The sequence below is a fragment of the Salvelinus fontinalis genome, chromosome 19 (genome assembly GCF_029448725.1).
Source record: "Salvelinus fontinalis isolate EN_2023a chromosome 19, ASM2944872v1, whole genome shotgun sequence".
Lineage (NCBI taxonomy): Eukaryota > Metazoa > Chordata > Actinopteri > Salmoniformes > Salmonidae > Salvelinus > Salvelinus fontinalis.
In genome coordinates, this window is record NC_074683.1 from 31,377,185 (window position 1) to 31,390,489 (window position 13,305).

Here is a 13,305-nt window from a genome sequence, read left to right on the forward strand (position 1 = left end):
CTAATATTTAAGTCCACAGCTTCAATAAATGCGGCCTCAGGATATGTAGTTTCCAGTTTGCACATAGTCCAGTTTAGTTCCTTGAGAGCCATAGCGGTGTTTGCTTTAGGGGGAATATACGCACGGCGGTGACGATGACTGAAGAAAATTATCTCGGGTGGTAATGCGGTCTGCTTTTGATGGTGAGATATTCCAGATCGGAAGAACAAATGGACTTGAGTTCCTGTACATTACCACAATCACACCATGAGTTGTTAATTATGAAACATACCCTTCCGCTTTCTTTTTCCCGGAGAGTTTTTTTTTCCTGTCCGCGTGATGGGCGGAGAAATCCGGTGGCTGAATTGATGGGGGCAATGTATCCAGAGAAAGCCATGATTCCGTAAAACAGTGTATATTACAGTCACTGATGTCTCTCTGGAAGGAGATCCTTGCCCTGAGCTTGTCTACTTTATTGTCCAAGGACTGAACGTTAGCAAGTAATATACTCGGAAGCGGTGGATGGTATGCACTCCGCCTGAGTGTGACTAGGACCTCACTCCTACCTCTTCTTCGGCATCTGCATTTTGGTGCCACTCCCGGGATGAACAGAGTTACCTCGGGATGAACAGAGTTACCTCGGGATGAACAGAGTTACCTCGGGATGAACAGAGTTACCTCGGGATGAACAGAGTTACCTCGGGATGAACAGAGTTACCTCGGGATGAACAGAGTTACCTCGGGATGTTCAAATAAAGGATCCAGGTCAGGGAAGTCGAATTTCTGGTGAGTGACCGCCGATCGAATATCCAAAAGTTATTTCTGTCTAGATAATACAATAAACTTTCTGAGCAAATAATGTAAGAAATAACACTTGTAGCAGGCTCAAGGGTGTGGGGTTTCCAAGTCACCAAGTTCAATAACAAAACATGCACCAGTAGCACAACTAGAATGCAAATGGGGAGTTTATTAGGGATATTTGTATACTGGGGAAGAAGGGGGAATTCACCAATTACCTCACAGTCCACAAGCCACTCTCGTTGTCCGTTCCGTTCACCAGGGGTAATCCTAAAACTTGGGTCCTCAGCCAATCCGGTTCGGGTATACAAGAGGCGTAATCAGACAGTCCAGGTCACAATGGGTAATCACACAGATATTGTTCTCTCTTCTCCCACTCTTCATAACGCACGTTTTTCTCTCCATTCTCTGCCCCTTTGTGCAGGCCGCTTCCTCTTTCATCCCCAAGCACTCCCTGGCTTAATGATCCACAGCCTCTCCTCGTTGAGGCAGGAAGTCCATATAAGGCTTGGGGGTGGAGCCAGCAGGCTGCAAGATATCTACCCCCAATAACCACTCCCCTCACCTCTCCCTGCCGTCTGCCACACACTGAACAAAAAATAAATAAATGCTAAGTTGGCTAGGAGCTAGAAACAGGGCGACCGTGTCTGTCGGAGCCATCATCCCCGGGATAGCCTTCTTATACACACGGAGCCTGATACAGGAGGAGTCAGAACCATTAGTTTCTTTGGGGGTCACCAATGGAAAGGGATGTTAACATATTTCTTATGTGTCTTGTCTTACAGAACTAATTTAGAACTAATCTAGTGTGAGTTATATCCGTCTTAAATCCTATTTGTATCTTAATGCATGGTCATCGATGATATGGGTCCTATCATGATGGGTCAAATATCACCATCAGTTGCACATTAGAAATCCCTGGACACTTAGGGCATGGCTGACCCTGCTCTCCCTTTCTCCCTTTATTCTTCCCCCATATCTCGCTCTCCCTCCCTCCCTCCCTCTTTTTTTGCCCCGTATCTCTCCCTCCTCCCCTCTCTTCTTGCCCCATATCTCTCTCTCCCTCCCTCTTCTTGCCCCATCTCTCTCTCTCTCCTTCCCTCTTTTTGCCCCGTATCTCTCCCTCTTCTTGCCCCATATCTCTTCACCCCCCTCTCTCCCCTTCCCTCTCTTCCTGCCCCATATCTCTCTCTCCCTCCCCTCTCTTTCCTTCCCTCTCTTCTTGCCCCGTATCTCTCCCTCCATCTCTCTGCCCCTCCCTTTCTCTCCCTTCCCCCTCTCCCCCTCCTCTCTCCCTTCCCTCTCTCCTCCCTGTCCCATACCTCTTGGTGCCACAGGCATCAGGGCAGGTGGGGCATTTCTCGCAGGTGTCCCCAAAGGCCCCTGGTTCAGTGCACTGGCAGCGCCCGCACGCACAGCTGCCCCGCCCGCTGCAGATCTGCCCGTCATCAGACACACAGGATGAGGTGTCAGTGGAACAGTTACAGTTGTCCCCGATATAGTCCGCATGGCACTTACACTCTCCACAGTGGCACTCTCCGTGACCTGAGGAAGAGAGGATAGATGAGGGAGATTGTCAGTGTTAACTCGAAATGACACAACGACAAGGTTCCAGTTTAACAAAGTTTACTATACTATATGAACACACTACAAGTAGCCATTACACTCAAGGCCAGGTCCATCAACGACTAGACTTCCTGCGCATGTGCACTCTTGACTGAGTGATAGCCCCGTAATAACAGAAATATAGGGATACATAAAACATGAACTTAACAATCTCCCCCTTTTCTTTAAAGACAAATAAAACATCAACAACATAATTAAATGTCCAAGTATTAATCAAGTTTGTATTACTCAAGCTGCCACTTTCCATTACTGAGAGCCTGTAGGAGCACAAGACCGAATGCTCCTTTTTAGTCAGACAGTCAGCAAGCTGTTCCTTTGTGGTTGACAACAGAATCCGCTGGATTCTCTGTGCTTGAATAAGTTCCTTGATGCTGAGTCTTTTCTCTGTGACAGACTTGGTTGACTTCACAGCATCAACTAATAAGTAGTTGTCAGTGACATAAACTACAGGTAGAAAGTGCTGTTTTGTCTCACCAGTGGTAAGCTCTGAGAACAGAGTTGCAAGAAAGATCGCATTGTCAATTCCATCCCCAAGACCAAGGGTTTCTCCAGCAAGTCCGCTTCGGACAACCCTTGTGATCCTTTTTTGACTGCCAACAGATAGGTGAGAATCTTCCTCCTTCACCCATTAACACGATTAGATGTCCACCTTGTGTGCCTCCATCTGTAAGGTTCCCTAGCGAAGCATCTCTGAAGACAACTAGTTTCAAAGAGTCATCTTATCCAACATGCTGAAACTTTAAAATCACTTGTTGTGATTTCAGATTACGAACAACTTTGTTTGCCTCATGAATGGTTTGTACAGTGGCGTGTTTTGTGTTAGATGCCAAGTTGCAAACATCACACATTACATCAGGTCTACTCTGTCTATCAACCCATAAAATTTGTCCTATCTTTGACCTCAATTTATCAGCTTCAATTCCACATAGAGGGGAATTCGTTTGTACGGCTCCTGAAGAATCCATGTGGATGGGTTGAAGATTCTTGATATAGCTCTCCTGTTGCATCAGTATTTTGACATCAACTGTAATAAACTCTATGCCAACATAACAAAAATGCATGATCATGCTCCTCACGGCCAACCTAGAAAACAGCTTTGAGGTGTGGAATCACAGTTGAAGCAAAGGTCTCTGAGCCACCCCAGATAAAGTCATCAACATGACAGGCAAGTACTCCAGTCACATTGCAGTCTTGATCAAGCCAATAGAAGACTGCAGGATCCACTTGTGACATTTTTCCACCTGACATTTTTCCACATTGTTGCCTTGGCTTTGTTGTACCAGTAGAGTGATCCATCTGCCAGTCCATACACACACTTTTTTAGTTTTCACAGTGTTCCTTCACTTTTAGCTTCAGGCGGAGGTCGGATGTGAATGTCCCTTGACAGCTCTGTTCCCTGCAAAAATCCAGATTTGATGTCTATGGAATTAAGTTTCCATTTTTTCTGGCAGATCACTGACAGCGGCAATCTGAGTGACTCTGAGGCGCATGTCGGTGAGTCTTTTGGGAGTTCTTTAGCAGCCAGCTCCTCAAAACCTCTAGCCACTAGACGTGCTTTGGGCACTATTCCAGTTAAGGATTCTTTAAGGGTACACACCCACCTTGTTGAGACGCATTTTTGGCCAATGTCTTTGACTTCCTCAAACACTCCATTTTTCCTCCAATTACTGAGCTCATCTAGCTTAGCTGAGTCAAATGACACGTCCTTTGTTTCAAGTACATCATAATTTTGACTGTCATTCTGTTTTTCTCGATTTTCCATTGGTTCAAATCTGATATTATCTACAAGTGACAGGTCAGCTGACCCTGTTGTACCAGAAAGTGTAGCTGGTTCAGAGTACTGCAAGTTGTACCAGTTCTGGTGTTTTGCTTTTCCTGCTCGTCCAATGACGGTTGCTGTATGTGGAATACCACTTTCTCTGTCCATGTATTTAACAGTTTGTCCAGTTTTCAGATTGGAACAACCATGTTCTCTTAACACATATGGCTGTTGTTGAATGTTTTCCTCATTTTAACGCTCAACAGTATTACCTGTGGCATGGTTAAAGGTCTCTGCTCCATTTCCTGTGCCAGTTTCAGTGTCCATATCATTGGATACGACATCTGGTAGGTTTGTGTCTGTTACTGTGTCCTTTTTGTCATTTTCATTAGGAGACTGATTCTCAGCTACAGCCCCTCTATCTTGTTGATCATTTACTTTCCGCAATCTTGAGTGATGCACCCTGACAATCATGCCTTCGTGCCTCACAAATATCACCACACCATCTTGACCAATGACTACTCCCGGTCCTTTCCACTCTTGACAGTCAACTCGTTTGTAGTACACTTTGTTTCCAGTTTCGTACTTCTCATCATCATTATTCCCTGAACTGCTGAGTAACTTCTGAAGTCTGTCAACTGTTTTGCTTAATAGTAAGGGGATATCTGTAGGGACCACCGCTGTTTCAATGTGACACTTAGTCTGACCAATTTTTGCTGGTATCTTAACTCTCTTGGTAGAATGGACAATTCTCCCATCTCCAAATTTGAAAGCTCTGTTGCTTGTTGTGTCAATCATATTTTGTACTTCCTTCATATTTAGTTCACTGACATAGCTATCAAGCCATTTTTCACCACACACTGTCCGTGTGCATGCAGTATCAATCACAGCAGATCCTAAGGATTCAACTATAAAAATCTCAGTATCAGATTCATTTGAAAACAGTGTAATGTTACACTGCTCTATCTCTGTGTTTACATTTTCCTCTGTTAGTTTAACTTGTTCATTTTTATGAGGACAGTCTTTAACCCAATGGTAAGTGCTTTGACAAATAGCACATTTCGATCTCCTTCCATATTTGTCCAGTGGATTTGTGCCGGGAAATGGCGTCCTCTTCTGGTTGTCTTGAGAACGTGACTTGTTGGCGCCTTTTCTGTGCTGCTCGGTGTAATATGCTGCGTCACTCACTTGCATTCCATCTGTTATTGGCGCGACAGACGTTATTGGCGCGACAGACGTCTTTTCACCAAATATTCTTTTTAGTGCCGACTTCATAGATGCAAAAGTCAGCACAGTTTAAGCAGTCAAAGCCAACTGTTTCTCCCTACCATCTAGACAAGCAGTATCTAGCAACTTGAAAGCTAACACTGCATCCGGGAGAACCATGTCGTACTTGCGCATTCTATTGTACCTCTGTTCGAAATCAATGAGGTAGTCCATCATTGCAACCGAAATATCTCTCGTAACACTGTCAAACTTTGAATATGCCTCGCAGGCACGGTCTTTCTCTTCTTTAAGAAATACAGAATCCAGTGCTGTGATCAAAGTTCCCATACCGTCATCCTTGTTCAAATCCTCAACGGATATTTCCAGTGCTGTATCTCTCGCTCTTCCCTCGAGCGATAATACCACCGCAAGTGCTTGCTTTTTCACGTCCAGATTAGTAACGCATATCCAGATTCCCAGTTCATTTTTCCAACTTTCGTACGACCTCTTCTCATCGAAGCGAGGTGGCACATTGTAGTTAGAAACCATCCTCTGCTACCAATGTTAACTCGAAATGACACAACGACAAGGTTCCAGTTTAACAAAGTTTACTATACTATATGAACACACTACAAGTAGCCATTACACTCAAGGCCAGGTCCATCAACGACTAGACTTCCTGCGCATGCGCACTCTTGACTGAGTGATAGCCCGTAATAACAGAAATATAGGGATACATAAAACATTAACTTAACAGTGAGGACAGTTCTTCAAACAGACTTTCAAATGGTATAAAACAAGTCAATATGTTAGCACCAATTAGCTCTACACGAGAAAACAAAAAACACAGATAAAATCATTTCTGAGACAAAGTGATTTGAAAAAAATACACATCCACGTTCAAATTCCTACAATAGGCCATTATCTAGCAAGGAACGATTTCCAAACATTAACAAAGCATTTATAGACAATACAGCCAATCACACACACTTCATCATCTGTTATTGATCACAAAATCTGTGAAAAGCTGTTTCCTGGCCAGAAATGTGTCTCCAGTGATGAACAACTAGACCGGATCACAGTTATTTCAGTCGGGGGAGAGCTTGGGTGTCTAATGCCGGCAACAAGCCATGAAACACTAACAGTCTTTAAAAGGCCCAAATGCATTTCCCCCCGTTTTATATCATATTGTACAACAGCTGATGAAACTAACACCGTAAAAGTGTGAAAACATTTGATCAGTGCTATTTCTTGACATTGAAGTTGCTGACTGAAAATACAATCTACATAGGACCTTCTAATCAGCAGGTTTGCATGGACGGGAGTTTCGGCTTTCCATGGTGACATTACCATGCGTAAATTGGTTAAAAGAACAATAAAAAAAGAGAGTTTTCCCCTCCACACTCAGACCACTCCCACAGTCCTAGCAAAATTCTTGCTTGAGAAAGTTTTTTGCTATAAAGCTATTTTTTGCCAATTTGAATGGAACTCTATCACAGTAAGGTACTTAATTGTTACCCAGAAATGATTTGATATTGATATAAAAATGGCTGCATTGGGCCTTTAATGGAACAAGCCTTATCGACATCGGAAGCTAGGGACCAGAGGTCAACCCAGAGGCAGCCCAAGGGTGTGACGTCACAGTGGAAATAATCCCTGTTCAAACACTGACTTGTTTTAGTAGCGGCCCTGTGTCAGTGTGTGTGTGTGTGTGTGTGTGTGTGAGATGAGAAGGCTGGGCTCTTCAGACAAGAACAGCTGTAATTAAGTCCTAACTGCTGTGCTTCCACGCTGACTTTAAGCCAGTTGTTCCCACAAGGCCCCACAACGAGAGCATTCATATTAGGCAGTTGAAAAAAAGCAAAAGACAACCAGCACAGAAGCAAAGAGATGGCAAGCCTCAATGTTACACAATTAGTCTACATCTGATGACCAAAGGCCTTGCAAATAAAAAAAATAAAAAAAATATCAACTTGGCAAATCTGAAATAAAGCAACTTAAAAAAGGCCCTGTTTGGGACAGAGGCACTATCCAGGGGGGTTAGTCTGACCTGGAAGTCTAACAGCACTGCTGTTGAACTGAGCCCCACCACACCACAGCTGGTAGCTGGAGGTTACTGTCTGAGGTGGGAGTCTACTGCTGTAGGAGAGGACAGGAGGTTGAACTGAGCCCCACCACACCACAGCTGGTAGCTGGAGGTTACTGTCTGAGGTGGGAGTCTACTGCTGTAGGAGAGGACAGGAGGTTGAACTGATCTGCTCCAGGATCTGTTCCTACAGACCTCAACCCTGTTCAACCCTGTGAGCTCTAGTAAAAAGCAGGATGTCTTCTTTATGGAACAGAGTGACCTCTAAGGTTCTTAAGAATCTCCACCTGCAATACTCATCTATTTAGACCTGGGAAGTAAGGGGACACTTGGACTTAGGCCTCAATTGTGTGAGACAGAGCTTTCTCAGGCCCTTTCTAACAGAGAAAAAGCCAAGTCTGGTCTGATCTTCCAAGAATGCTCTCCTAATGCAATCCATGTGTTTTAGCCTACTTCTCCCTCTCCTCTAATAGCAGGATAATTCCACTGAGATTAGGTATTAGAAGAGGCTTACTTCATTTGACTTATAATAAACTTTACAGACGGGACAACAGGGGGCAAACTAACCAGTCTGAACATTACAGCACAACAACAGTGCTGCACTGCTAGTACACAGAGTGCTGCCTCATCTATAGAACACCTATTAGGGGTATTTTGTTAAAGTTGTTCTAGAATCTATAGAAGGATTCCATTCTGTTGTGGGTTGGTAGAGATGTATGCAGACTGACAGACAGGGCCCAGAGAATGTAGGTCGCCTAACTAATTACATTTGTGCTGTCTATTGGAGTAGGATACTTTGGTTTAAGGGCATACATCTCAATCATGGGTAATGAGTTCCAGCTTGAAGTGCCCCTCGGAAAGATGGTGCCAAAAAGCAATAAAAAGACAAAGCCTAAAATACGCTTTTCAAAATGAAAGAGGACAGTCGGTAAAGCCCTTTCAATTTGATCGTAAACATATACAGAGCCTTCAGAAACTATTCATACCCCTTGACTTATTCCATATTTTGCTGTGTTACAGCCTGATTTCAAAATGGATTAAATAGATTTTTTCTTACCCATTTTCACAAAATGAAAACATGTTTTTAGAAATTATAGCAAATGTATTGAAAATGAAACACACCTTTGGCAGCGATTACAGTAGTGAGTCTTTCTGGGTAAGTCTTCAAGAGATTTCACAATTGTATTGTGCAAACTTTGCCCATTATTCTTCTCAAAATTCTTCAAGCTCTGTCAAATTGGTTGTTGATCATTGTTAGACAACCATATTCAGGTCTTGCCATAGATTTTCAAGTAGATTTAAGTCAACACTGTAACTCAGCCATTCGGGAACATTCACTGACTTCTTGGTAAGCAACTCCAGTGTAGATGTGGCCTTTTGTTTTAGGTTATTGTCCTACTGAAAGGTGAATTCATCTCCCAGTATCTGGTGGACAGCAGACAACCAGGCTTTCCTCTAGGATTTTACCTGTGCTTAGTTCCATTTTTTTTTTTTTTTTATCCTGAAAAACTCCCCAGTTCTTAACAATTACAAGCATACCCATAACTTGATGCAGCCACCACTATGCTTCAAAATTACTCAGTAATGTGTTGTATTGGATTTGCCCCAAACATAACACTTTGTATTCAGGACAAAAAGTGAATTGCTTTTACAGTATTACCTCAGTGCCTTGTTGCAAACAGGCCGAATGTTTTGAAATATTTTTATTCTGTATAGGCTTCCTTCTTTTCACTCTGTCAATTAGGTTAGTATTGCAGAGTAACTACAATGTTGTTGATCCATCTGCAGTTTTCTCCTATCACAGCCAATAAACTCTAACTGTTTTAAAGTCACCATTGGCCTTATGGTGAAATCCCTGATTCGTTTTATTCCTCTAGCAACTGAGTTAGAAAGGACGACTGTATCTTTGTAGTGACTGGGTGTATTGATACACCATCCAAAGTGTAATTAATAACTTCACCATGCTCAAAGGGATATTCAATGTCTGCTTAGTTGATTGTCTTACCCATTTACCAATAGGTACCCTTCTTTGCGAGGCATTGGAAAACCTCCCTGGTCTTTTTGGTTGAATATGTTTTTGAAAATCACTACTCAACTGAGGGATTTTACAGATAATTGTGTGGGGTGCAGAGATAAGGTAGTAATTTAAAAATCATGTTAAACACTATTATTGCACACAGAGCGAATGCAACTTAAGTGACTTGTTAAGCACATTGTTACTCCTGAACGTATTTAGGCTTACCAATACAAAGGGGTTGAATACTTATTGACTCAAGACATTTCAGCTTTACATTTTTAATGAATTTGTAATATAAAAAAACAACAACATAATTCCACTTTGAAATGATGGGGTATTGTGTGTAAACCAGTGACACAGAATCTCAATTTAGTCCATTTTAAATTCAGGCTATAACGCAACAATGTGGAAAAAGTCAAGGGGGTGAATACTTTCTGAAGGCACTGTATGACGTGTGTAAGAAGTTTCTAGTAAGTGGAATTTGCTTTTCTTTATTCATATTTGCGCCAAATTGCCCTGGGTGAGTAGTAACTTAAGACATTTACACCAGGGCCTGTTTAAAGGGTGTGTACTATTGTTAATAAGGACCATATTTTAAGAGGTGGAAAAGTTGAGTCTGGTCAGATTAAATTGTTCCTGTGGTTTACGGTCACGTCGCCGCGCTCAATGACTGTTGGTCACTGGTGGTGGCCAGAAGCACAACCATGATGGGTGTGTGTGTGTGTTTTTGTTTTACTATCCTTGTGGGTACCAGCGGTCCTCACAAGGATAGTAAAACATGGAACATTGTCTCGGTCCCATGTGAAAAAAATGCTATTTTGGGCTCAGGGGTTAGGTTTAGGGTTACGGTTAGGGTTAGTATTAAGGTTGGGGTTAGGGTTAGAGGTTAAAGTTAGGTTTGGAGTTAGGGTTAGGTATAGTTTTAGGGTTAGGGGTTAAGGTTAGACTTACGGTTGATTAGGGTTATGGTTAGGTTAAGGGTTAGATTTAGGATTAGGGAAAATAGGATTTTTAGATGGGAATCAATTATTTGGTTCCCACAAGGATAGCAATACAAAACTGTGTGTGTGTGCATACAACCATGAGGTATGGGTGCCTCCTGAGTCTGGTGGCTGAGGCCTGGGAACATGTCCTTAGGAGAGAGCACTGCACCTCTGGAAAGTTCATAGGTAGAGACTGAAGCTCCCTTTATAGTGCACTATTTTTTTACCTGGACCCAGGTCTATGGTAGAAATGTAGTGCACTTTAAAGGGAATAGTGTACCATTTAGGACACAGACAGATTACAGTAGATTAATCTTGGAGGTAATGCTCACTTGACTGTCTACCTGGCACACTACTGTCTCAATGTTACGGCTTCTACGGTAAGAGACAAGTCCTGACGCGCTGCAATCACAGCTGTTTCTTCCATCGCTCTCTGCTCTGCTGCTCATTATTAAATGTGTGTGTGTGGTTCCCAGAACATCTAGATGAGGATCAGTAGAGCTGGTTTAATGCTGTGTAATCCTGTATTTAACACCCCAGTCAGGGATATCAAGTACTTCATCTGATTGCATCAGGATCTTTGATACCATTTGAGGACTTCCTTTGTAAGATCAGCAGTGGTTGACTCATGCTCACAGAGCCCTACTAACTAACTCTTGTCCCTTTGTGACCATTTACATCATAGGACCAGCTAGCTACAGAATGTAGATAGAGAGGAACATTAATCATCTACCTCACAATGCCTGAATTCACTTGGGTACTGTAGGTACAGTACCAGTCCCTTTATTTTTTCACTATTTTCTACATTGTAGAATAATAGTGAAGACATCAAAACTATGAAATAACACAGATGGAATCATGTAGTAAGCAAAAAAGTGTTACATTAATCAAAGTATATTTTATATTTGAGATTCTTCAAAGTAGCCACCCTTTGCCAAAAGTGTGCAAAAAGCTGTCAACAAGGCATTCTCCCGACCAGCTTCATGAGGTAGTCACCTGGAATGCATTTCAATTTTAACAGGTGTTAAATGTTCACTTTTGGAATTTTTATTCTTCTTAATGCGTTTGAGCCAATCAGTTGTGTTGTGACAAGGTAGGGGTGGTATACAGAAGATAGCCCCATTTGACAAAAGACCAAGTATTTTACCAAATGGCAAGAACAGTTCAAATACGCAAAGAAAAATTACACTCCATCATTACTTTACGACATGAAGGTCAGTCAACCCGGAAAATGTCAAGAACTTCTAACGTTTCTTCAAGTGCCGTCGCAAAAACCATCAAGCGCTATGATGAAACTGGCTCTCATGAGGGCCGCCACAGGAAAGGAAGAACCAGAGTTACCTCTGCTGCAGAGGACAGGTTCATTAGAGTTACCAGCCTCAGAAATTGCAGCCCAAATAAATGCTTTACAGAGTTCAAGTAACAGACACATCTCAACATCAACTGTTCAGAGAAGACTGTGTGAATAAGGCCTTCATGGTCGAATTGCTGCAAAGAAACCACTACTAAAGGACACCATTAAGAAGAAGAGACTTGCTTGGGCCAAGAAACACAAGCAATGGACATTAGACGGGTAGAAATCTGCCCTTTGGTCGGATGAATCCAAATGTGAGATTTGTGGTTCCAACTGCCGTGTCTTTGTGAGACGCAGAGTACGTGAACGGATGATCTCTGCATATGTGGTTCCCACAGTGAAGCATGGAGGAGGTGGTGTGATGGTGCTTTGCTGGTGACACTGCCTGTGATTTATTTAGAATTCAAGGCACACTTAACCAACATGGCTACCACAGCATTCTGCAGCTATACGCCATCCCATCTGGTTTGCGCTTAGTGGGACTATCATTTGTTTTTCAACCGGACACTGACCCAACACACCTCCCGAATGTGTAAGGGCTATTTGACCAAGGAGAGTGATGGAGTGCTGCATCAGATGACCTGGCCTCCACAATCACCCAACCTCAACCCAGTTGAGATGGTTTGGGATGAGTTGGACCGCAGAGTGAAGAAAATGCAGCCATCAGGTTCTCAGCATATGTGGGAACTGAAGACTTTTGGAAAAGCATTCCAGGTGAAGCTGGTTGAGAGAATGCCAAGAGTGTGCAAAGCTGTCATCAAGGAAAAGGGTGGCTACTTTGAAGAATCTAAAATATAAATATATATTTTTTGGTTTAACACTTTTTTGGTTACTACATGATTCCATATGTATTATTTTAGAGTTTTGATGTATTCACTATTATTCTACACTGTAGAAAATAGTACAAATAAAGAACAACCCTTGAATGAGTAGGTGTATCCAAACTGTTGACTGGAACTGAATATTATTTTGTAGATAGACACATGTAACATAAATGGTATGGTAGTGTTTGTCAACAGAATGTGGGATGTAACCACTAACAAGGAACTTTGTTTGGTACAACATTTTTCTGTCACTGTCAATTTAGACAAACCACGATTTCATAGTTGTTCGCGCCTTTACTAAGCTTGGGCGGTCTCCAGATTGTCATACCTTCATATCGACCTTGTGCCATCCTGGGATATTCGGTAATACTGGCACTCAAATCAAGGGCCAATATTTTCAAACCCCGCTGAGCCTGTAAAACGAAGGGTAGCAATGCTAACAAAATCATGTCAAATCCCATAGAAAAATATATGCTATTAAGCGCATTGCGAACATTTTATACAGCCTCTGACCTAAAGTATTTGTAGGAGAGACATCCCAGCTCATACAGTTATACAAGTGACTAAAAACTGCTAGTCACAGTTTGCTACACGCACAGAACAAATATTAGACAGCAAGGCTCTTGGTCCAGGAGGGGATTCTCTGTACTGAAAAACCATCCCGTGGCTATTT

The 13,305-nt window shown here is 42.5% G+C and overlaps 1 protein-coding gene across 2 annotated transcripts in view; it reads right to left on the reverse strand.

Moving 5' to 3' along the window:
* Window positions 1-13,305, reverse strand: part of LOC129816608 (integrin beta-5-like) — a 98,523-nt gene that overhangs the window by 12,672 nt on the left and 72,546 nt on the right. For both annotated transcript variants that reach the window (XM_055871301.1, XM_055871300.1), the window contains exon 11: window positions 2,100-2,322. In XM_055871301.1, the coding sequence (XP_055727276.1) occupies window positions 2,100-2,322 (223 nt within the window). The remainder of the gene's footprint in view (window positions 1-2,099; window positions 2,323-13,305) is intronic.